Below are 26,802 nucleotides of genomic sequence, written 5' to 3' on the forward strand. Positions count from 1 at the left end.
GATCCTTCCCACTCAGGCACTCACAAGTCATCTGCGAGGGACCCGCTGCAAAGATAGGTCATCAGCATCGTTGGGTCTTTGTCACGATCTTACAGGAGAGACCAGTCCAGCGCCCGTGGTCAGTCACGAGTCAGAGGATATGTGAGGTGAAGATTGAGGATTCTGGAGTTATCGTTTTTTGTTTTGTTTGCCTTAAATTACAAGTTCTAAAGGGAACCCCATCTCAAATCACCTTTCCTGTTTAGAGTGGGTCAGCAATTCACAAATGATTAGATACAAGGAGGTCGGTATGCACCTAATAAAAGCAAAGAGTTACTCACCAGCGCGTGCATGCCTTCCTATAGTCAGAGCCCCCCCCCTTGCTAATTCATCAGTGTAGCTGGAAGTCTCACGAACGCGTAAATCCTCACTTGTGTAGGACCGTTTAAAGCCTCCTGGCCACAGTGCACCAGCACACAGTAACACAGCAACACACTTCGCCTTGCACAAACATTTAAATAGCTTTTCAAGTAGTGCTTTGCTTTTAAGGCTAAATCCTTTCAAATATACCTGTGCACAAAAGCACTTTTGTCAAGGGGATGCAATGAACAAAAAATCAACAGGTATCTAGTCAGGTCAAAATGGACAATCATTTATTCAGAGACTAATAAGATATTATAGGGCACAAAGCAGAGAAATTATGTTATCAAATACAGATTGAGTCTTTTGAAGGGCAAAAAGCATATTAGTTGCCTATAAAACAGGATTTACCACATTGGCCGTCCTCGCGAGCATGATGGATTCAGTAAAAATAGGTGGTAACCGATTTACTACCACATTCTGAGGGTGGCGGTAACTATGAGGATAACTCTAACAAATGTCTGGATTTATTCTCTCTACAAATACAATGATCTCAGACAGATTTAAGACGAGCAGTATTTCTTCACAGCCACAGTGAAGTCCAATGGACTCCATAATGGATCACTAACAATCCCCCGCCCCTGTTCCTCCTCCAAACTTGTAAGTTAGTGCATTAACTGACTAAACAAGCCAGTCTCTGCATCCATGTTTAGCAGAATTATCACGCGTATTCCACCAAGCTCTAAATGAGGTTCCTTGTCTTTGTGGGCACTCACCAAGGGAAATTGAAGGTTGATCCTGGCTAATGGACGCTAGAGTGATAATCCTCTGAATCACTGTGCCATGTGAGATGAATGCCTTTTTAAAAGGGCACATCCTGGTCACATGGTGTGGAGCTTGCTGGCTAAGGGGCTTATGGCCATCTCCTGATAGTTGGTCTTCCATGTGAAGGTGTACAGAACTTTAAGCGGAAAGTTGAAACCAGGTGTAATCTTCATTTTATAAACCGGTGTATATTCGGATCTACGTAATCCGAGCGCGGCTGATTTTACCGCGGCTGGAAAGTTTGCATGAGAAAGGTGCGAACCACCAAAAGTTGACACCTTTCTCATGCGAACACACGTACATACCCACACCCATGACACACCCCCCACCCACATCCCGACTCCCAACATAAACAAACCCCACTTACCTTTTTCTTCACACGAGTCCCTGCAGCGCTAGTTCCCTTTCACTTCTGTGATTGGGAACCGGCGCCGCAGGGTCCTCCTTCTCTTATTTATTTTATTTATTTTACTGGGGCTGCAGGGGTTTCCCACGCAACACCCGCTCACTATACTGTAAAGGTAGGTTTGAACCTTTTAGTGGTAGCGTTTTTAGAACTTTTTGTTCATGTGACCGTTTAGATGCAGTCTTTTTGTACAATACCATGTATTCTTCTGTTCTCATAGGGGCACGGCCCTGACTTTGCATCTCAGTGGCTACATAACTATTTTATAAAATAATGGGTTGAAATGTTACATTTTACAGGATAAGTTTTTAGGAAAACTAGGTAAAAAGCCCTACAAATCTGTTCTGTAGATTATACAAAAAGAAATACATTGTCTGAATGTCGGGTGAGCAACCGAACACAGGAACATTTTACAACATTTTCATTATGTCTGTGCCAAGTGTATGCCAGTGTTGCTGCTGTAAATTAATTTCATGTTGTTGACCACAATATATGCCTGTATGTAACTATAAACTACATGTTCATGATGCCTCTGTCCATAATATAGGCCTTTGTGGCCATGCAAAACACTTGCTCATACTAGCTGTGTCCAAATATATACCAGTGTTGCCATTGTAAAACGTTCAAGAACATTCATGCTGCTGATCTGGGGCCACATGCATGCACCTATGGATACCGAATTCAAACGTGTACACACACAATGCATAACATCAAACACATGCATGCAAGCATAATCCCGCCCTTTAAAAACAAAAAAAATAAAAAAGTGCCTTCCTTCCTTCCATGGAGTTAAGATCTTTCCTTTACATTCTCCATGCCGATCCAGGGCTCCAGGGGCCTCAGGAAGGCTAAGGCACGTACAGATAAATCAGGGCGACCCTGGCATCCAGAAACTTGTTTGAACCCAGCTCTTGGTTTCCAGGCAACATTTGGGCTTGAGCAAGCAGTACCTATCTGGTGCCGGTAAGCATGCCTCTGCCAACGTGACATTCATTTGATGAACCTCAGTAAGGAACACAGTGGAAGGGGGAGGCTGGTATCTACACCCTGAATGTCTGGCTCCTCCACTCCCCTACGGGGCTCTGTAGGGTCTGCCCTTCATGTGTTCAGGAAAGAAGTAAATCCCAGCTGAGGCCCCTCCTTCCCGGGACATTGAGTGTGTTTTGAGATTCCCACAGAGGACAAGCAGAGTCTGCTGATGTTGTAAAACCCCGACTCATTTTGGATTTCTGCAGGTGGAGGGTATACAGACACGATGTGCCAATGCAATAACGGATTCTTCAATGACGTTGAAGTGCCCTGCCGTCCGTGCAATGAGTGAGTACCATGCTTAATCTGTCTTTTGCAATTGGTAGAGTTCTTACCCCATCCATACAATGAAAGAATACTCTTCTTTCCCTGTCTTTGCAATGAGTGAGTCCTGGTTTGACAACATGTGTGATGTATTCTTATCTTGTTTATGCAATAAAACACTTGTGTATAGGCGCGTTACAAATGCCATATCAGATCATATCAAAAAGGGAGTACCTATTTTCCTGTTCCTGCAGTTAGTGACCGCCATTATTACCCTATCCATGCAGCGATTGAGTAGTGACCTTAATACGTGTCTGAGTTCTGGGCTCACTGAGGGTTTCAATGCATACCAACCTTGCTTATTACAAATACCTTGGTAGGTTTATAAGAAAAATGTTGCAATATTAGAAAACCTGAACTTGAAGAATCACAATAAAGATTGAACTAAACTTGTGCCCATGGGGTCAATTTTGCTTCAGCAAATGTTGCGACAATGAGTTGAATTTTTTATTTCATGATATTTACAAAGCTTTGTGAAATAAAAAGAAATGATTCTGAAATGTATGGGAACACCTCTTTAAACAAGTTGGCAAAAATCTGCAAGATTACATTCAACAATCTCATTATTCTTTTCTGTAAAAAGCTGCAAATGCTGCTTTAAGAATTTTTTTTCAGATGTTTATAAGCAAGTTCTTAGAAGAGTGGCACATTATTTTGCCAGATTTCTACAATGATGTTGCAGGCTTGAAGATGTAATAAAGGGAAAGTGCAGTACTTTTTCATTGAAATAAGTGTAACATTAAACTAATGTGTATTCACTTAGTTGGCTAATAAAATCCCATAACAAGCGAAATCGTCTACCCTGCTTGATGACAATGGGTCTCAGACTGGCAACGCAGGGTGTAGGCTGTGTAAATCGGTATCCAACCGAAAGCCTACACAACATTTGTTAACACAATGTCCCTCTCTGAAATGGTGGTGTGTAAAATATGTATGTAATAGACAATCTATTGAGTCAGAGGAATGTTGGATATCTTGTTGTTTACCTATAGCTCTATGGCTCTCTTTGCAGGCATTGAACCAGTGTTATGAAGAGAATGGAGGGCTTGAACCTATTTATTGTATAGCATTTTTGGTTTTCAAGTGTATGTATTAGATTATTATGACAATGAGATATTTATTGGAAGTTCTGTATGTTTGTGTAATGTGTGCAAAGTTGTTTCTACTATAAGACATAGAAAAAATGCATAATTAGAAAATAGCTCAGTGAAAAGTGAGCAATCTCAAGTACTGTCCCTGAAAACCTAGACCAATGAAAGATCTCATCAGGACTGACTCTATTCTTCAAAAGTTCTATTGTGTTTCACACCTTTTCCCACCTTTACACTCACATTGCAGTGTTGCACTCACATTCACCTGTGGGGAAATCAGTAGGGTTTCAACTACTGTTGCCATGAGAAGGAACCCCAAAGATTGGAATATCATGGGCCAGCAGACCTTCCATATTTGAGGGGAGTTACACTTGTCTGTGTTGTGATAACCACGTTATCTTCATGCTAGCGTCAACATAAACCCAAGAAGACTCTCGACTGCGCATGGTCCTGCCAGGACTAGAGAGATGAAATCATAAAGCCAGGAGGGACCAGGGGAGCCCCTGTGAGGTTCACCTATACTGACCAAAGGCGTTCAGTGTTTTCTGGAATAGTAGGTGTGGTAGGGTTACCTTCAAAGTCTGTTTGAAAAGATTCACATTTGAGTGCACATACTCCAAATTTGGGCTCTTGCGAGGCATTTCTGAAGATTCAGGCCTTGAGCGTGACATAGTTTGTTGAATCTGAGGGATCAGTTTGAGGATATTTATTTGTTCATGCTGTTCAGGTGGCAAGGGTGCAGTTATTGAGCCATTCTGTCCCTGTACCACAGTGCCATGGATATCATTTGTTGCACTACTGAGGGTGGGTCAGGAGCCAGAAGAGTTGGGCTAATGTAATCAATCATTGGCACCCAGCGATCATGCATTCTACAGACCTGTATTAATTGTAGTTGGTTTAGCTTGTTCAGCCATCCGGCGAAGACGATCCTGCACTTTGAGCGTGTTACTGGAGCAGGATAGCACTTAATGTGCAGTGGAAAACCACGGAGTGAAAGGATGTTGAGGCAGATGCTAGAATATTGGGGCAAAGCCATCACAATTGTGTATTTATAAATTCAATTATTTGGTGCCTACTAGTAGCATGTCTGCTTTCATTTTGGGTTATTGATTAGGTGCTATTAACAGTGCTTTTTATTGATTTGTATTTTTCTATTGTGAAAATAAATGTGCATACTATTTTTAATTGTCATGTTTGCAAATTGTGTACAGTGCTGACTGCTTCCCTCTCATGGACAAGTTTTGCACTCTAACTTTGTTAATAAAATGAGTGGTACATGAAGCGCTGGTTACAATAGTTCCCGTTAACACAGTGACCCGCAAGGCGATGATGAATGTATGACTGTTATTTTGGACTTTGAGGATGGCTAACTGCTCACTCAACCACCAGGAAGTGAACATTAATAAATAAGGTCATACAAGGAGACCCGAATTAAACCAATAACCCACCAGGGAATTTTATGAATAAAGGCCTCTGTGAAGACCATGAGGAACCCCACTATGCCACCACAGCCAATTCATATTAATGGCCTAGAGAAAGGCCATAAACCGCAAACCTCCCAGGGAGACTATTACATGGTCCATATTGGAAAAGGGGTGGACCATCTCCATAGCCTTCCATTGCCACACCCCTGGAAGCCGGGTAAGTCTATCGGTCAGGGTAAGTGGTCAATCCTGGGAGGGGTATTTAAGGAGGTGTGTGCGAGTGTGATGATGTTGATGAGACCAGGAAGTGGTGGAGGCCGTCTGAGAGACCAGAAGAGGTAAGTGGGATAGGAGTGGGGAGGCTATTGGAGATGGGGTTCTGGAGTATGTGTGTAGAGTGCGAGTAGTTGCTGTGTGGTAGTGATGGAGGTAGTAGTAGTTGGGAGGAGCAATAGTAGGTACCCAGTGAGAAGGAAACGTGGTAGAGTGGTAGTTGTAGTAGGTCGTATCTAGTTTTAGTAAGTAGAAGGGTCAGTAGAGTGATTGATAGTAATAGTGGGAAGAAAAAAAGGTAGTAAATGGATACTGTTAACACTCTCCCTCTACGACTATTCCTACTGTTAAGTGTGACAGGGAGTGAGAGAACAGGAGAATAGTAGAAGGCTGTGAGGTGGCAATTATAACAAAGAATAGTGGGAGGCAAGGTCCTGGATGAAAGGCAGGAGGCAAGAGTGATTACCACGGGGGGTACACATAGAGAGGTAGTTGGAGATAAAGACAGACAATAAAATCTGGAGTAAGAAGAGACACAAGACCAAAGGCTGGATGTGGGAAGGAGTAGTGAGAGATTGGAAAGAGTGGTATAGTAGCGTGGCTGAAGAACATTTAGGAACTCTGCGTAGTGAAGGGTCAGCTAAGAACGTGTGTGGAAGAGAGCCTGATGATGAGGGCGAAGGAGGGCACCATCCCATACACCCTAGAACACGAGTCAGGTTAGGCCATGGAAGATGAGCCCACATCTTGGTAAAGACCCCTTCTCTACAACAATAGAGAGAAGATAATGGGTGGTATCGATCTATAGCAACTAACATCCCTGTTACAAACACCTGGGCTGGAGAGGAAGAAAAGGCTGGGGTAGTTGAGAGAGAGAGAGAGAGAGGGAGGGTCGGCCCTAGTGCCAGACTTCCCAAAGAACCTGGTCAGCCATAACATTTTGCCAGAGAACCCCTGACCAAAACTATCTTTAAAGTCCCAATAACCACCCTTGGAAATACCCTAGGAGTCAGCATGGTAATTTGTGGTGGGTCAGCCCATCATAGCACCTATTAGATATTATGGGTAAAAGGTTTGCTTCTATTGTCCAGGAGAACCTGCAAGTCTGGGCTCATAAGGTAAGGAGGATTGACAATATGTAATCGGGCTTTTGTAAAAACTTAGGGACAACCCTTAATGGCCTGGTTATTAAAATACTTCAACAAGGATCATGGCTAAAGAAGAAAATATACACAGTTTATAGACTTGACAGTGGATTAGTGGATTTCGACAAGGTAAAGGGGGGGGGGGAATGATGGTTAAAATTGAATACGTGGGGACTGCCGCTGTCAATTCTTGATCCTATTAAGGACCTATATATAGATACGTCACTGCTATTTCTCTATTAGAGTCTACACTTCTAATGGCTTGAGACGAGGGTGTGTCTTGGGCCCTTTATTGTTTAGTTTGTACATTTTGGGCATGGGTGACACTCTAAATGTATGTATGTCAAACGCAAGGATTTCCCACCTAGATGTAGGCTTGATTTAATACTGGGCATACACAAGACATTAATCTCTTTCAATGTAATATATGCCATTGAATGGTTTGGAAACTAACGAGGACAGATCCAAAATTATGTTTTTTGTCACAGGCGTAAGATTGACCCTAAACATTATGCGTGGAAATATTCACTTCAGTATGCAAAGGGTTACTACATTTAAGCATATTTATTCCCCCACACTTCAAAAACAAACCCCTCTTCCACGTAGATTGTGATTGAAGATAATTGTTTTTTTCAGCTTAAGTGATTGACTTTATCAAAAAGTGAATTTCTCTTTGGTTCCCATGATAAACTGCTAAAAATCAAAAGCGATTCCTACCCTACCATATGAAACTGAAGTTGTGAATATTAATGACATAATATGGTTGAATAAGCTGGAACGTTTGCTTTGGAGGCAAGCTTTGGGTCTTCCACAGTCACTGCTCATTTCTTCAATCCGATTCGAACTTTGTCCATCAATGTTGGCAACAGTCTCAATGTTGGCAACAGTCGTAAGTTGGAAGATCTTGATATAGATTAAAGCTTGGATCCAGCTAGGTATTCCTTTTACGAGGATATAAAGCGAACATTATGTATCCTCTAGCACTTTAAATAGATGGAATTCTGAATGCCTGAACATATTAAGAGATAAACAAAATTTGGCAAAAAAAATATATTCTTTCCAACTGATTGGATAAAAACGCAAAATTAAATTGATGGCTTTAGAATGATAGACAAACAATTTGTTGAAGAAATAAGGTTGGGGCTCCATACAAGGATATCTTTTAAAATTCCGAAATAGCTGGCGACGAAGCTTTATGAAATTCCTTTTCAATTTTCTATCCGACTTACATTATATTGTGGGAGCTAGAGCAGCTGTCCAGAGATCTAGTAGAGTTATCTAATGAGGATGAAAGTGAGACCTTCAAACATCTGCTTTTACAGTGTTCGTGATTATCAAAGTAGAGAACTGTATTTTAAATAATTTGTACATAATTTGACAGAAAGCTGGGAATATATTTTGGGCAAAGATATTATCAGGCACCCTGGTTTCACTCATATTAGCTGCTAATCGAGTTATATGGACTTTTTTTTTAAAGAATAATGAACTGAACACTTAGGAATTTATGTAATTTTTGAATGTATATTTTATACGTAATTTTCTAATTAATATATTGTCTGGTTATATCTTTTTGTAAAGTTTACTTTGTTTTAACCATTTCGTAAATAAATGAAAATAGTGTTATTTAAGCACAAGTATTTATATCAGCTAAACATGGGATATGTGGTCAAGTGCTTAAATCGCCCTCATCCTGGTTTCAACACTTAATCAAAGTCTGTGATGCCAGGCTAATCATTTAATCTCGCTGCATCTGATCTATAGTGTCTAAAAGTCAGACCCTCCTGAGATGACGATTTTGCAGCAAAAACAGTCTTTTTGTAAAGAGAAAAACGCAAAAAAATTAATTTTTGCAAGATTCACCATGAAACCTGCTGCTTAAGAAAAGAAAGAAACCACAAAGGGACAAAGTCTCAATTTGTTTTGGGCGCAATTGATGAGCTACGTAAGCGCATTTCATCATTTTCTGCAAAAAACAGGGCAGCCCAATCCATAAAAAACATCTGAATGGGTGCATCTTATATGCACCCGTCCAGAAGGCCTTTTACACCCTTATGTTTTTTTCTGTGCATTTAAAAGCGCATTCCGAATTCAGAAACTGGTTTTAAATGCACAGAAAACCAAGGCACTCCCCTTCCCCACCCCACCCCCCACCCCCGCTTGGAATAGGCGCAGAGGCGTGTGCATTGCATGCCGGGGGCCTAAACCTGTTGTGCATTTAAAAAAAATTATAAGTGTGACAGCACAGGTATGGAGCACTTCTGTCTCACTTGAGTTTCTATTTTTGAACCGGCGATAGCATTTTTTTTTGGGATCACGTTTTAAAGTGACGGGTGGCTCTTTAAGGTGAAGTGCGCTCCCAGCACCCACATGGGTGCAGGCACCCTGTTGAACACGACTGTTGGAAGAGCTCTCCTGACACTAATGTATTCAAGGTGGTTGGTTAGGAGAACGGAGGAAGAGGGGAGGAGTGATGGGCCAGAAAGCAGATCTAGAACAGTGGGCTGGAGAGTCGAGCAGTGCGGCGGGGGAACGTGGGGCACAGGGCTAGAAAGCAGAGCTGGAGCGGTGTGCCAGAAAGCACAGAGGGAGCAGATGACCAGAAAAGGGCAGAGAGCTGTAGATTTGGAGAAACGATGAGGGAAGAGTGTGATAGAATGGGAGACGGGATGCAGAAGGCGCATAAAAGAATGAATAACTATAGACTGCTGGGAAACTTGGAGGCATGGGTGGGAGTGTGGCACAGATATGGGAGTATGTGCATGACTGGCAGAGATGATTGGGAGTGTAATTTGTAATGGGGAATTGAGTGTGAGGAGTGTTGGCGAGTGAGGTGTGTGGTTACATGGAGGATTGGAGAACAGAGAAGGGGAATATTTTCATCATTACAACTGATGATCAAAGTTAATATTAAATAGACATGGACATTAAAATAAATGAGTAGAACAAAACAAATACTATTCACGCAAGCCATGGACATCTGGGACTCTTCCTATTAAATGGACACAAAGGAGTAAATAATGACAATCTGGCTCCTTGTACACTCACGAAACGGCCTCTATCTTCCAATCTTAAACTCTCAAAATTTCCTGCAAAAATGCCACAATAAGTAAAATGCTATGCCGCCAAATTTGCTTTTTATGCCGCAAAATGTTCCCTTTCATGCCACCACACCCTGGTCTGATAATTGATAGTTTATAATGTATTATATGCTATTGAAAAATGCCTCTTGTGCTTTACTTAACTATAGTAAGAGTGACCATTCATAGGTCACTCCAGTTATTTGTCCCTCTGCTTTCTCATGGCAGCTTCTTGTAAAATTACTTCCATGGTGCCTCCAAGTGTCACAGACTGATTACGCTCCTTGCAGTGCCCTTTTTTGTGGTGTTTCGTGGTGTCATATTAGGTGCTTTGGACCCTTCCCCTTCTTCCCCCTCCCATACCCGCCCCCCCCCCGGGCCTTGACTGTGACTGTATTCTAAACTGGTCAGTGTTAGGAAAGATTTCCATTTTATGTGTAACCCTCCCTCCAGTTGTGTACCCCCAACATTTTGCTGCTGTTATACACCTTAGTCTGACTTTGCCAGAGGAGCACAGCTTTCAGCTGCACTCCCCTGGGCTTTTCGCTCACTTTAGTATGGGGAAACTGACATGCCCTTAAAGAGGGTCAGTACTCGGAGACTTTGTTTCCCTTAGTCCTTGTCAATGTTGTAACTTTTCTGCAACATGTTGCAAGTGCACAATGTACCTTACAGTACAGTGCACTTGGATCTTCCTGTCATTTCTAACGGGATTTTTTAGAAGAAGTGCCTTGGACAGGGCTGGTGCTAGCTTATATTTTCATGTATTTTTAACTCTTTCCTGCCAGGTAAACCACATTTGGCACAAATAGTTGGCCTGGCTCCAAAATAGCCATGCCATGAGGTTCTTTGTCCTGTCCTTTGGCCATCTTGCCCCATTCCCCAGGTTGAGCCACCCCAGGACAGTCCTTATTTGGGCATTTGTGCTTCTAGGATGTGGGTTGGACTGTCTGGTTCCAATACACATCCTGGGTGCCAGAGAGTCTGGTGAGCTGTGAATGCCTGGGGTCCATGATTGGTCCATGTATGGTGTGCCTGTTTGTGAGCAATCCCTCCATTGGGTCCTCTTCCTTTTGGTGCAAAGGAGATTCTGGATTAGAGAGGGCTCCAAACACCCATACCATGTCAATCTCTAGATTTGTCACTGAACTAAGGATAGGATCCAAGTATCCTGAAACTAAGAAGCCAAGTCCCGGAACCGCTGGTGACCTGCTGGAAGGTTTGTCACCCTGAGCCCGCTGTCATCCCGCTGGACCCCTCTGCATCTGATGGAACTAGGTCTGCAAAGGCGTTTTGACCCATTGGAATAGTGGGTCTAACTATTCTCGGCACCTTAATCAAACCCTGCAAGTTAGCCTTCTTGGAAGTGTCCGTGGGCCAACCAGCAGGCTGACCAGCTTGTGCAGGACCTTTTCTCTGATACGGCTGCCTTTTCGAGGAGGCCCTTGAAACTTGGTACACCGCAGGCTCTTTTCACAGCACTCACACCGAATTTCATACACTTTGCATTCCCAGGTCTGGAGTAAAGAGCGAGCACCCGAACCTAAGTACACGTGGTTACCGTGTCGCGCAGCCATGGTGACAAACTTTGCAAGTGCATTACAGCGGTGCCCCTCTGTACCCTGAAGCCTGCTTCAGTTAAACTGGCCTGATCCATCCACCAGGAGCGGAGTAATCGCCACTGTCCCTTTTGGGAATCAACACTGTAACTTTGTCGCTGAAAGCCGCAGAGCCACTAGATTGCCGCATTTGAACTTTCTGCCGAATTGGACTCGACTGCCGAAGTTTGGACCGAAGTGTGCCAGGAGTCGGTGTGTAATTGCAACCCTTACCAGTGGCCCTTAGTGCATCAGTCAATTTTTATGCACAAGTGGCCCCCTAAGGATCCCTGTCCTTTCCACAGATAGCCTGAGCTATCGAACTATTCCCATCTCCTGGAACCTGTTCTGCCCTTACGGGGAGACCCTCCATGAATAGTGGGAACTTATTCTACATCACCTCACCCACCTCCCTGAGCTGCTACAGACCCTACGTTTTCACCCATCTGCACTACCACGTGCGCCAGCATTGCAAGTACATTTGAGCAATAGGCTCCACTCTTCTTGGGGATTGGACTGCCTTTCAGTTAGGATTCTGATTACTGCAGAACTGCAGAAGGACTCTTTGCACTGCCTGCTTCCTTCCCTTTTCTAGGTTGTGGACCCATTTCATGCATTAACCCTTTAGGCCACTTGGTCTTGTATATATGTATTTTAGTAAAATTGTGTTGGTGTAAAAGTGTTACTGTTAATAACTATTGTGTTGAAACTCAAAGGCCTAGAATAAATGTATTTGTATTTTTAATATATATACACCTGACTGGGAGTGATTTGTAAGCGTCCTTGCTGTGTGTGCTCATTGAGGTCTTTTAGTCTCCCTCACTCCTCCTGAGACCTAGTCTTGACCGCTGCCAATGCTACCTGGATTGGTCTGGCTTGTCCAGAGTTTACCCTGTTCCAAGGAACTAGGCTGGCCTCCTGAACCTCTGCCCCCCAGGTCAGAGTTCAGAAATCCATCTTAACAGTAGGTGTCCTGCATGCATAATGGTTGTACAGTTTTGTTATTTTTAGTGCTGTTGCTGTGTGTTATGCAATCTTCCACTAATGTAAAAAAAAATATGGGGCTGGGGTTGCCGTGAATGACGCGCTGCCTGTAAAAAAACATTCGGTACAGTTGGCCAGCCAAGCCTTCTGTGGCTGAGTGAAGGAGGAGTAGAGGTTGAAGGAGGCGGAGGTGTAGGGATGGAGCCGCCTTAGAGTGCAGAGCAGAGTAGGGGTCCAACCTGGGATTGGGGGGGGGTCCTCCGAAGAAGAACGATGGGACATGGGAGCGCAGAGACTAAAGGGGGAGAAAAGGATGTGTAATCTAAATGCAGCCAGTCACACCCAGGGCGCCTTGCCAATTTCCTCTGAAAGCCGCTCTTTAAATGGGGAAGAACAGGTCAAAACGAGCTCTACCTGAACACTACTGGCTACTGGCTGTGTCGGTAAGTGTGGAACTCGGAAGAACCGGCGCTTTGGGAACATCGTGTGTACTTGTATGTTCGAATGCAATACATGCACATGGCCGTTCCATGGCTGGTTCGGCTCTGTGATGAATGCTTTGGCTCTGAAACCCCTAAATCCAGCAGTTCTAACCGCCACCGGTGAGAAAATGCCAAGGCGCGTCGGCTCGGTGGGCGGGGGCGAGTGGGGGCAGCGAGGTGGGAGGACTGAGGAGAATGGCCACGACCCGTCCGAGCCGAGGACTGAAGGGAAAGTGAAACTGAGCAGAGCGACCGGGAAACCACGTGATGCAAGATCCCAGCTATAAATAACTATGTCCATGCCCTGTTATCTGGAATGGCCACGTCCTGAGTTGGCACGGTGGGTAGGATGCAGGAGCGATGAGGCAGGCGGATGCCAACACTCATGCTGCAGCATTTGCTACAAGCTGTCGCAAGGCCAACCGTTTTGAATTTTGTGTGGGCATGGGCTAGGCATTTCGAAGACAGCAATAATTTGACCACCCGGCTATAAGAACTGCTGGAACATGGCCGAGTAGCTGGGCATATAATGAAAGTGCCTGGCAAATGCCTACCTATCACCTATACACAAGTAAAAACTGTCCGTTTTGCCAGAGCCTGTTTTTAACAGGCGGTGTACTGCTTATAAATCAAGTGGCTGAAAATACACTTGGTTAAGATGAATATAATACACCAGTAATATATTTACAACTGCATTTAAGAAGAATGTGTTGCAATAAAACGGGCAGGCAGGTGCAATACAAAGTTTGATCTTACTGCTTGATAACGCTACCTCATAGAGATCATAGAGATCCTAGAAGGATGTCTTTTGAACAGGGAGGAGCCTGTAGTGGGTGTGAATGGCCATAGGGATCACCATGGCCATGAAGGTGTAAATAACCAAACAATTACCAAATGCCATGTGTCCCACCTACCTGTACACCAATGCCAACGTTTCAGCTTTTAGGTGGTGCTTTAGCACAACCTAATAGTCAAAGCTAAACAGGGAAGCGGGTGGCAAAGTGTTGGCAACTATGGAATGGTGGCAGTGCTCTAGAAAAGCGAGCAGGAGGAGAGAGTACTGGGGAAGAGGTTGTCTGCACAGGGCTGGGGCAATTGATGGGCCAAGTTTATGGGTTTGGAATTATTGCATTTTAGGGCTGTAGTGTTGGGGTGGGGGATTAGAATCCGGTACTGCTAGGGGATAGACGTCAGATGTGTAATAAGTGAGGACGGGAATGGGGAGTTTGAATCAGTGCTTGGTCAGGCTGCTTGAATCAGGGAGCAGGCTCAAACTAGGAGTTAGGACATGAGGCTTGGGAGTGGTCATAAGAGGAGCAAAATTGTCACCAGAGCACCCTGGACCGCAGCAGGAGGACCACCAGTGCACCCTGGACCGCAGCAGGAGGGCCGCCAGTGCACCCTGGACCGCAGCAGGAGGGCCGCCAGTGCACCCTGGACCACAGCAGAAGGGCCGCCGGTGCACCCTGGACCGCAGCAGGAGGGCCGCCAGTGCCCCATGGACTGCAGCAGGAGGGCCACCAGTGCCCCATGGACAGCAGCAGGAGGGCCGCCAGTGCCCCATGGACTGCAGCAGGAAGGCCGCCAGTGCACCATGGACTGCAGCAGGAGGGCCTCTGGAGCACCATGGACTGCAGCAGAAGGGCCGCGGGAGCTTCCTGGACTGCAGCATAAGGGCCGCAGGAGCTGCCTGGACCACAGCAGAAGGGCCGTGGGAGCAGCCTGGACCACAGCAGAAGGGCCACTAGAGCACCATAAACCAAAGCGAAAGTTCCCTCACAGCATTGGGGACAACAGATTTGTGCAATCTACTCCGTGATAATGGGGGGGGGGGTGCATAAGCCAAGGTGCCCATTCTTATTCAAACTAAAAGGGCAAAAGAGCTCCAGTCCGCGGTTTAAGGAACCTATGCTTTATGAAACCAGAGTGGAAGAAAGCAATTACATTTCAAGCACAAGTAAGTCCTTGAGGTCCGTTTTATCCGAGGGGACTTTGATCCTGCAAAAAGAGCAAGGATAACACACTGTGCATCCCCCCAACCCCCTTATCAAGTTTAGCATATTGCTTTAAATTAAATGTATTCATATAAAACCAAGCTACTGCTTGCTGAATTCCCATTACTGACCACATAGGAATACATCATGTGCCACAGGTTTGCACCCATAGCATTTCATGAATCGTGGAGTACTAGGAGTCCTTGCGTCATGCAGTGAAATGTATGAGCAATTTTAAGTGTTGCGTGTCAGTATGTAACTGAGGGAAACATGTCTACACAGCAATCCTGCAGCATTTTGCTTGATGTTCCTGATTGCTTGGACTAGCTCAAATGTATCCCAGGTGGATGTATTTTGTCCATGGGGGTGCCTGGGAGAGAGTTTTATGTAATAGGTGGAAATGGCTATAGGAATTAGCATGGCCATGGAAACTCAATGGATGGGTAAATGGCCAAGCCCCCATAAGTGTTCTCCCCTCGCGTCACCTCCCGCCTAGCTATACTCCAGTGCAATAGTTTTAGCTTCGAGGCTAAAGTTTTTTAAAAAAAAAGGAGCTGCCTGAGTAGAGGCGGAGCTGGGCAAGACCGGATTGGTCAACTTTTTCTACTTATGGGGTCGTTGTCCATTGGTCATTGTTACAGGCTGCTCATGCTGGCACCTGAGCAGATGGCTTGAAGTCAATCGTGCTCCATTGGTCATTGAACACGACTCCTAGGTTACTGCTGCTCATGCTGGCATCTGAGCAGATGGCTTGAAGTCAATCGTGCTCCATTGGTCATTGAACAGGACTCGTAGGTTACAGGCTGCTCATGCTGGCATCTGAACAGATGGATTGAAGTCAATGTATGCATGGGGAATTCGTATCGGTTTTAGCTAAAGCCGATCAATGACAGCACTGCAGTCAGGCCTGCATTTCATTTTCTCATAGGAACAAGGTTGTGCCGGCTGAAAATGTGTAATTTGGAGCCACTCATTATTTCCAGGGCATCTTTTGGTTCCCGGTCCACCCCTGACTGCAATACATCAGGTGCTGCTTGTTTTCTTATTTTTTATTGTGTTATAGTTCATTGAAGATTTAACGTCTTTCTGCAAACTGCTGAAAACGTGGCTCTTCCCGTAAAACCAACCCGTACCAAACTAACCAAAACAGACCAACGGCAACTCAATAACTCCAATCCATCAAACCACCTGATGAGAGAAACTGACAGCTAATAAACTCTAATATAAAATTGAAGGACAAACAGAATTAAATGAATAAAGTAGATCAAAGCAATGAAATGGCTAATAAGAGTAAATCATACGGAAACAGTAAAGAGATTTAAACTCCAGAAATGGACAGAATGCATGCGGAGTGAACAAAGTGAATGGCATGGATGAATTAGTTAGAATGGATAAAACAGGTGGAACAAATGAATGCGCCGAGTTGAAGAATGCATGAGTGGAAGAACAAATACCTATTTAGTTCGAATGAGTATGGAAATCGAGTGAATATGTAGATTGGATGAATGTATGGAATGGATGAACATGTTGAGTGGATGAGTATGTAGAGCGGCTGGATGTGTAGAACGGACGAGCGTGTAGCGCGGATGAGTGCGCAAATACAGAGAAGCGTGTAGAACGCACGAGTACGTAAAACAGAGGAATGTCCAGAACGGATGAGCATAAACCGGATAAATATGTTGAACAGATAAGTATGTGGAGCGGATGAGTATGTAGAGCACATGAATGTGGATATCGGGCGAATATGGAAGTGCGGAGAGTGTGTAGATCGCTGGAACAGATGAATGTACAGACCGGTCGAATGTATAGAGCGGACGAGTGGATGGAGCGGACGAGTGGATGGAGCGGACGAGTGGATGGAGCGGACGAGTGGATGGAGCGGACGAGTGGATGGAGCGGACGGAGCGGACGAGTGGATGAATGGATGGAGCGGACGAGTGGATGAATGGATGGAGCGGATGTGTGTATAGAACGAATGAGCGGATGAGTGGGTGAGTGAATGAAAGGATAGAACGGATAGAACGGATAGAACGGATAGAACGGATAGAACGGATAGAACGAATGAGTGGATGAATGGATAGAGCGGTTGAGGGGGTGAGTGCGTAGAGGGGGTGAGTGCATAGAGGGGGTGAGTGCGTAGACATTTGAACGAGCATATAATGCATCATATCTCGCCACCATGCTTACTCTCTCCTTTACAACACCACTCAACTAGAACACAGAGATACTATGACACCTTTCGGTATATAACTGTTCCCATACCAACATCTGCCGCTCACTCCACATCATTCTAAGTAAACACTGCTGGTTACACACCCCCCAGCCAGGCGTTCTCCTCAGGCCTAACGCAGCCACATCCGGTCTGGATAAATCCTGCCAGAACGAACACATACTCCTGATCTCTCGACCACCACACCTACTGCTAAGAAGCAGCTATTACACGGATCCCAAATTAGCTGCACACATACCCGGTGCTCACACGCAACTTTTGACTCTCTCTACCCTCTCTACTGATCTGAACTTCGGTTCCCAAGGGCGTTCAACCTACCAGCGCCTTCAGACCATACCAATGGTATATAAGGCGCTATATAAATGCAAAATAACAATAGAACTTTTCACAAATTGTATATACAGAAAAGACATATCATACAAAACTAGATAAAAACATAAAAAGAAGGGAAGAATACGAGAATACAAACTTGAGTAGAACAACATAAAAAGATCATTATCATAATTAAAAAAACATAATAGAAATATATATCTCCCAATAAGAATTATTATGCCACATAAGTATACAAAAGTAATTACATCACAAACTTATTCAATGGTCATATGTATCAGAAAGCAATTCAGGTCCACCCTCCAGGTCCAACATCTTTTTAAAATCCTCTTCAAATTTTCGTAGGCATTCATTTGCCACCTTCCAAATCTGGGTGATGGCAATAACCAACCTATTACTCCTCCCTGATAAGCACCTCAGCCAGAAAATGTCACTTTCAATATACATCTGATCATAATCAAATCTGGCAAAGTACTTGTCATAGATCGATCTCATCCCCTGACAGCAGGTGAGAAAGTGTCTGACTGTTTCCACTCTAGAATCATCAGCACATATTCTGCAGATCCTACTCTCAGCAGGTACATTAGTTCAAGCTCCCCGATCCCCCAATACATTAAGTCGATTGAGTCGAATAGCTAAGAATATTCTACGATTGGCCTGAGAGGGCATAAATTTCAAATAGCTTTGAGGCTCTTTTGAATATGAAAGGCATCTTTCATGCTTAGAGAACTCATAGTGGAGATCTGATCGTGGCTGTTAGTCCAATCATTTTCATATTTGGATTTGTATGAATCATACAGCACTATGAGCCGATTTTGCAGGGCCCATTAACAATTTCACGCGTATGTTGGATTGTATTCAATATGTATACTGCGCCCACCACCACCACCGTAGTGGTTTTACCGCACCTGGCCTCTTCCGAGAAGTGCTCTATTGTGACCTCATCAGAGTGTCGTTGGACGTTAATCCGGGAACATGAAGGAAGGGATGGCAGGGAGGTTTAGTAGGAAAAGGGGAGAAGCCAATAAATTAACCATTACATTGGGGTAGCAAAAAAAAATGGGCATAGGAGAATGTGGCTGTGGCAGCTGGGATGTGTGTTTACATGTTGGTGAATATGAGAGAACATTTCAGGGGTGGTGTGCTGTTTCTTGACAGTGATGGCCGTGTCCAGGCCAGGCATAGTGTTGAAAATGGTAGGCGTGTGGTTGTGTGAATGGCTTCAGCCCTCATAATCTGAATGTTTACACCAGTTTAGCGTTGTAGGAAACACTCCTTGTTAGCAATGGCAAAAACTGGAGTGTTAAAATGAAATACTTGGGGGGTCGGGTGGAGGAATGGGTCGAGGGGCTGGAGATATCTTTTAAGAGCTAGAACACTCTCGGAAGCCTTAATACTGGAATCCCAGCAGACCTAATTCTACGGTAGCTCAGCCTTTCCGCAATTGCGAGGTCATTTAAGAATTACTTTCTGGCATTGTCCACATTCTCAAATTTGAAGTCCTTTAAGCTCAACCCAAGCCTCAGATGAAGAGCTGTCTCAGGCTCGAAAGACGTGGCAGGCTTTCCTTTACACGCTCCAAATAAATCCTTTGGAAATCACTCTTCAATTTGTAGATCTTCTTGGCGCAGAGAGACTGGGATCCATTGGTGTTTGTCTTGGACTTTACAAGTGGTTTTGTATAGGCAGTACAACCACACCACCCATATACCTGCTGCCTTGTTGTACCTTGTCTCTATTTCTGATATACACAAGCGCTGTGAGTTTGAGACTTTTTCTGCCAACCGTTGCTTTTAGCCTTAATAATATGTAATCTGCTGGGACTGCACCCATCACTAGCTTGCTTCTCAAATGCTTCCTTGATTATTTGGCTACACTTCTGTGCTCCAACTATATGGCGCTTCATTTCTGACATGGACTAACCTCACTTGAAAGTGAGAGATCGGGTGGTTCCCCTAATATTCCCTGATTAGTCTGTTTGGACTGCGCCCCAGAGTGGCCGGCACCTAGACCTTTGCCAGGTGTTTGCCTCTTACATTGGCCATCAGTTAAAGTGACAGGATTCATTTGCGTTCAGATGGTGCCTGGCTACCACTCTTGGGTTATGCTTTATTGCGCTGTGCTTCAGGTGGATCTGTTGCTAGATTGTACCCAGGCTAAGCTGTGCTCCATCAAGGATGCTTCTAGCCTGTACTTCACAGAAGGCTCCTCCAGATCACTTGCTTCTATATTGTGCCCCAGATCCTGTGCACAGGCAGTCTGCCAGATTACCTTGCTCCAACCTGTGCTGTGCCCTAGATTACTAATGGGGAGCCTTGGCCTGATCGGATTTGTTTCCAGACAGCTTCCCCATAATAATTCGCCTCCAGACTGTGCCATGCTGAAATGTCCTTAGTCTGCCCTGATCCTCCTGCTTACTCTTACACAGACTCTAAAGACAGCTAAATCCCTTCAGAAAACTACAGAGCCAAACTTTAACTTCACCCACCCCTATGAGCTCAATCTTGGAGGAGCTTGCAAGGACAAAAGGGAACATCTGCAATACCACTGTGGATGAATCTCATTCAAGCTCGGGAACCCACTTGGTTTCTTGTAGGCTACCTTACTTGCTACTCGTAGCAGCCAGACGAGGAAGGGCACCCACTCGGAGAGCAGTCGCTCAATGAGGATGCACTCGGAAAGGGAAGGAAACTATCCCCTCCCAAGTGGGGACAAGAGACTTGAAAGTCCTAAATTCTGCCAGACATCACCCACCACCGTTCTCCGCACACCATCAGTGGACTTTGATGACCATCATAGACCACAGAGAACTCCAAGGAACCGCATATTCACCAAAGATCCTGTCGCACACATAGAAGAACATGACCCTCTCATCCAATGACGTACACGCTCCCTGAAAGACCATCACCAGGAAGACGGCCATGGCCCCAAGAAAAACCCACTAAGCTTGTGGGAATCTGTTACAGATTCCTGACATAATTCCTCCCACACGGAACGGGAGGAGCCCCAACAATGTGTGTCCATCAAACTTGCAGCCCACTGGGACAAAGGTCCTCCAAATCCAACCGTACCCCAACCCTGAACCTGAGCAACAGGCGACCAGCCTTTCCAAATTGAGCAAAGGGACATGCAGGACCAGCTGCATCCTTTTCAGTGCACCACTTGTATCACGGCATGCCATGGCCACCTGTGCCCTTGTTCTTGAGGTCAACACGGACCCCCTTTCATCTCCGATGCCTGGCTATCAGACTGTGAAATGGTGCTCCATGAAGACCCATTCGAGCCGGTTTCAACCTAGGCTTTGGCAGCTATGCTGGTGGAAGGGGTGGCGTCACCACCCTCCTATGCAAGGATCAACGTATCGCCACCCACATCAATCCCAGACTGAATCCATCCTGGTATACTACCACATCGGCTATGTGTCATAAATTACACACAGGTTTTACCTTGTAATCCCCCACCACTTACCTTGTATAGTTCCACACAATGAGCATTCGTTCTGCTGTGCAGAAGTCTACCAGCTAATCAGCCGCCTCTGTTGGTTAAAATAGATAACGTATACAGTCCTAAAAGGAACTCTGTGTGCTAATGTTGATGCAAAGAATTAAGCAGATTGTTAGTCAAAATGTAGAATTTTGACAATAAAAGGCATATTTAGTTCAGATAAGTATTATATAAACAATGGATTTGTCGTTAAAGATCCAAGGTATCCTTCATTCACAATTCCAACAGCCACAATTCTAGGAATGGCCACTACTTGTGTTGGAGATTGTCACACAAGGTGTGTGCTTCTTCAGGGCCTAGAGTCTTATTTCCATATTAAATCAGCAAACCTGAAGGTGTTGCACCTGAAGCACTTGTCGGGTATCGACCCACTGAGCAGGGTATTCACCGGAGGGAATCTTCTGCTATGTGAAACAGTGGCTAATCCACTCCCTTAGTCTTGGCGTGATCACCTTGCACTACTATTCAAAACGCTCCTTGCCTCCAGTCCATCTCTAAGGTGCACTAGGGTCTCACCAATGGTACGCAAAGCATGGAAAAGCATCAAGACGTATCCCAGCCTGCAAGCCCATCTGAGCCCTCCTCTGGCACGATCAAGTATACCACGCACTTCAATGCATACTATGGCTCTCGGCAAGCTGGCCTTGAAGAGGCCTTTCAAGCACCTGGAACGCTTCAACAACAAAAAAGCAACAGCTGGATGGAACAAGCTTGGTAATAAATCTACCACTGACTGACATGCCTTCAAGAACTAAATATATCTACAGGGCAGAGGTTGTGCTGGCTGAGAGCCCACTATTCTGATTGTAGTAGTTGTATGCCTTTATTCGGAAGACAAGCCACCATCTGATTGTGTAGCAAGCATACTCGTACTACTGTGACCGCATTGCACGAGCAAAGAGCCCATGATGGACGGAATGCATAATGAAATCCATGAGACTGGAAACCTTTCGGGCTCCAGTAGACCCCCTGCACCATCACGCCTGCTCTGCGATACCATAACTGCCCACTTGAAAGTTGGCCTTCATGCTTGAAAAGCTGTATGCAAAACACTTTCCCCTGAACAGGACAGTGTTCCAAGTGTCTTCCAGCAAGCAACACAACCCAGAGCCCATTCTTACTCATCGTGGATCCAGAATCTGCAACATTGCTCAGATCCAGCAACCTTCCTGTGTGCCTCTGTCCTCCTGACATCTACACAACTCACATCATGCAACAAGGAATGTCCTCCCGACATCCACACATCCAACACCATGCAACAAGGAATGTCCTCCCGACATCTACACATCTAGCACCATGCAACAAGGAATGTCCTCCCGACATCTACACATCTAGCACCATGCAACAAGGAACCTTCCAAATGGCCTGGGAAACCAATCTAGCCTTCAAATCTGCTTTAATTAAACCTCTTCTGAAAAATGCAACTGTGGACCCCAAAAACCTGCATCTACTGCTCAGTCAGTAGTGCTCCACATACAGGTAATTTCTGGACAATGGAATCTTCCAACAACTCCTACGTCATGACCAATAAACATCCCGGACCCTTAGACTTCAGGCCCAAGAGTGTAACAGAGCCTGCATTATCCATAATGGCTGACAAGCTACATATGAATAGGGAGGCAGACATAGCAAGCACCCTTCTCCTTCTAGACATACGCACTGTGTCACCACAAGAGACTTTTGAAAAGAATGGAGCAATCTGGACTGACCCCTAACGGCTCTGCATTGGACAATACCCTTCAAACAGGATGGAGACCATCCGCACACCTTCTTTCATACCTTCCCCAGGGAAGACCATTTTCAGGATACCCAGAGGGTCTAGCCTCTCACCTTCTCACTTCGTCTTCATGGCACTCCTCATGAAGGGCATCAGTGGTGCGAGACGTGCCTGCTACAACTACACAGATATTGAAACCGTCTACAAAGTTGCCTGGATACCATGGACACCAGACGGGTCTTGCCAGAAGCCGATCACCCTGTCATTAAGTTCATGGACAAACCATTGTTGGCCGTGGCGTTATCATGGACAGCCATGGTTTGTCCATGATTTTGACCACTGTTTACCATTGAAGGCCACTGATGGTAAATACCTCAGGGTCAGACCATAACCATGGTCTGTTGGTCTACATGGTCTCATGAACATATATGGGTTGTCCATGATCCTACAGGTTTGATAACCTTGGAAAAACCATACCTCGGCCCTGGCTATCCATGGCCTGTCTGTGGTTGTGCATGAATAGATCATGTCCATGGGACTATGGGCATAAATGTTTGTCCCTGATCCTGAAAAATGTGGATAACCTTGATCATTTGAATGGCTTGTCATGTTTGTTTATCCTTAGTTGAAAGTCCACTGTTAAAATGAGCAATCTGTGTTTCAAAATTAAAATAACTATGGATCTACAAAGTTGGTAATCCTAACCCCCCAATTCCAGAAGGTATTGCTGGTAAAAGAGTCCTCAATATGCCACTAGTTTGTTCATGGTACCAGAGTATTCCAGTTAGACAAACTACCACTGGGTAAGTAGGCACCATGAAAAGAACTTTTTTTGTGATGGATCAGATTTTCTTGTTGAATAACAAGTTACTGTGCAGTGCAGACGCACACGTTCAAAGGTCCCTACCAATATCAGTACAACTTTATGAATTGTATAGTGAAAACGTGTAAATAGTGTTACAGTCAAATAAACATCTATGTGCTCGATTAACTATTTCAGGCCTCTATGTTGAAATGAAAACCTAATGTGCGGAGAATGTGCAGTGTATTGTGGATATGCAAATATGCTCAGCCCTGGAGAACGAACATGCATTGCTCTCGCCTAGAGATGGAAGTCCGGGGTCTGCCTATTGCACACAAGTAATTAAATGTATTTAGATTAACTGGATTTGTTCAGGTTGCATGGTAGGGGTAATCCCTGGGATTGGTTTGAAATGTATTTGAAGGATGGGGTTTTGGAGTAGGGGCTTGTTTGAGGCGTTACTGAAAAACAGTAACTAGTATTTGTTTGTTTTTTTGGTTCACAGAAATGCACATTTTCCTTCGGAGGATTAGCAGTTCTTAAGACTTAATTATCCATGAAATACATAGACGCACTTCCATGGATCATGGTCAAACCATGGTCAAATTGCAGTCAACATGTCGAGGCGGACTATGAATGGCAATGGACTGTCTGCTTGAACAGGGATGCAATTAACCTGATTTTATGGGCAAAATACCATGTGCAGAAATCGGAGAAAGAACAGGAGTGACTGTCTATACATGGAAACCTGTTTATCCATGGTATCATTGACCGCCAAAGACCGTGTAATAGTAGGCTCCTGGACGGCAGACTAAAATCCAACCTTGTGCATTATGATCAACCCCACCAAGTCAACACGCACCACAACAGTTGCATGGCCAGAATGGATGAGACGGCCCGCAAATCGCCTTAGCTGTCAGAGTACCATGAGGTGTGCTATGCCATACAAGACTTCCCCTGACACAATCCTATGCAGTCGTTTTCCTTGTATAAAAACAGCACAATGCCAATGGCCTCTACATGGGCCTTAAGGAACAGTTAAGACACCTTCAGGCAATTTGCAAGACTAAGGCTAGACTTCTCCTACACCCACTGCTGCCAACCCTGCACTCTGTACATTAGCTGCCTGTTAAGTTCAGAACCCTCTCCCGTGGCCACCGAGCCGGCCAATGCAGGGCCCGCAAGACATGTGAACCCCCTTACTCTTCGTGCAGAGCCCGGCGCTAAAAGATCGACCAAAAATGGCCGAAGCTTCACTTTACAAGACCTTGTTAAAATACAGTGTCTTAGGTCATCAGCATTTTTGCATGCACTGATGACTGTGTTTTTGAAGGCACGGGACACTCCTTGCTGATAGTTAAAAGCCCCAGGTGAATTTTGAGGATTGGTGCCAGCCCCCTAACTAGGGACCAAGAAACAAGATATGTCCTTACCCAGACACTGTCAAGCAAGTAGGTGGTAGAGGCATCCACAACTGCCTTTGTGTACTTGTTTGCCCTCCTGATTGGTGGATATTCTCCCCAACCGCTGTGTTCTTACGCACCACATCCAGTGACCTGTGCACGTTATCCTATGTATAGCATTACAGTAGAAAAACTTAATAAAACCTTGCAGCGAAGTGAGTAACAATGAGGGGTCCCCCAGGTCACTGTACTGAATGGTGAGCAGTACAACTTTGTTCACATCCATGTGCTCTTGGACATGATCTAGAATTGCGAGCTGGAAGACCTATATGATGGGTTATTTGTAACGCGCCTGTGTTGCTCTGTGTGGTCTTGCTCCCAAGGCGAGCACGTTGCTCCTTAGCTATCCTCCCGAGACTGACCTATGTTCTGCTCACTCTCTTTGGGCAGTGTCCTGCATGTGTGAATGTATTTAGTATCAGAGCAGAGAGCCTACTGACAGTGTGCATGGTTTTGGGAGTTTATTCTTTGCTGTTTCTGCATGTTCCCTTCCCTTGTATCCACATTCAATCCCTGCTGACATGTTTGATCCTCTGCAGGTGCCGGACCGAAGACTGTCGACATCAGTGTCCCTTGGCCATACCGGTGGAAAAACCTGCTCCAGGAGGTAAGTAGGGGGGATGGTGCCACCATTTTTGTGTTATGAGGCGCTGTAATCGGGGATACCTGGGGTCTCACACTCTTTTCTTCGTTCTGCAGGTACACCACCCTACCTTCTCGGTCTAATCGGGTTCCTAAGTATCTGCCTTCTTCTGATGGGATTCCTAATCCTCTGGAAGTTTTGCCGCAAGACACCCCTCAGTCTATATAACACAGGTGAGTTTGAGTGTGAATTGGGCTGATAACTCCACCCAGGTGTAAGAATTTGGGGCGAGAGGAAAGAGGATGAGTTTGGGGTTCTCCATCAGGGATAAAGATATGTATTGTAGATTGGTCTTGTGTATCAAAACCTCTTGGCACTAATAAGAAAGTAAGACCACCACGAGGGTTCATAAGAAGAGAGCAGTGACAGATAGAGAAGATCGAAGAGGGAAGAGCTGAGGAAGGACAGACTTGAGAAAGAAGAGAGGGAGGGATTCAGAAGGAACTAGGGAGTACAAAAAGGTTGGGCAAGGGGATGGAAAAGTGGAGTAAGGAGGAGAAGAGAAAGGGACAAGGGAGATGATGGGGGGGGAACGTTGAAGAAAATTAGTTGTTGAAAATGGGAAACCGACTACAAAAGAGGAGAGAAGAGATGGAAATTGATGTGAGACAATGGGGAGGAGGAAAGAGCGCTGAGATGTCTGGAAAAGGGAGGTTGGAGTGTCTGAACATTCAGCAGGAAATGGGCCCCCTAACAGGTTTCCTTTTTTATTTCAGTGTCTCCGCCGCTGATTACTGGTGTCCCTACATCAGAGGTAAGGGAATGGTGTGGCAGGTTCAGGGGAAGAGAACGATTGTGGCTGGGCAGGGACGGGCTCATAAAATGTGAGGGACCGCTGTTATGTTGCCTTTTTCCTCTTCCTGGATGTTTAATCTGTGTTCATGGGCACCTCAATTCCTCTGCAAGTGATCTCTGCCTTTTGCCTCTCTTCCCCTGGTTGGTCTGTAGTTTCTGCATATGGACCATCTCTCAAACCGTGCTGGTAATCCGTCTATATGGCGTAGTTTCCCTCTCTGGGTGGGTGCTGCAATAGCCCCCCATTGCTGTACCCATTCTGCGAGCTCTGTGTGTTGCTTCCCTTCCTCATCGTTTGTCTGGAATCTGTTTATATCTGGTCTCCAA

The 26,802-nt window shown here is 45.1% G+C and overlaps 1 protein-coding gene across 1 annotated transcript in view; it reads left to right on the forward strand.

The window, feature by feature from the left end:
• LOC138580289 (tumor necrosis factor receptor superfamily member 1A-like) overlaps nucleotides 1-26,802 on the forward strand; it is a 235,152-nt gene that overhangs the window by 175,342 nt on the left and 33,008 nt on the right. Inside the window, exons 5-8 of the mRNA XM_069650703.1 lie at nucleotides 2,806-2,887; nucleotides 25,577-25,644; nucleotides 25,737-25,853; nucleotides 26,397-26,434. Of these exons, the coding sequence (XP_069506804.1) occupies nucleotides 2,806-2,887; nucleotides 25,577-25,644; nucleotides 25,737-25,853; nucleotides 26,397-26,434 (305 nt within the window). The remainder of the gene's footprint in view (nucleotides 1-2,805; nucleotides 2,888-25,576; nucleotides 25,645-25,736; nucleotides 25,854-26,396; nucleotides 26,435-26,802) is intronic.

The sequence above is a fragment of the Ambystoma mexicanum genome, chromosome 3p, assembly GCF_040938575.1.
Source record: "Ambystoma mexicanum isolate Mex_15411 chromosome 3p, UKY_AmexF1_1, whole genome shotgun sequence".
Classification (NCBI taxonomy): Eukaryota; Metazoa; Chordata; class Amphibia; order Caudata; family Ambystomatidae; genus Ambystoma; species Ambystoma mexicanum.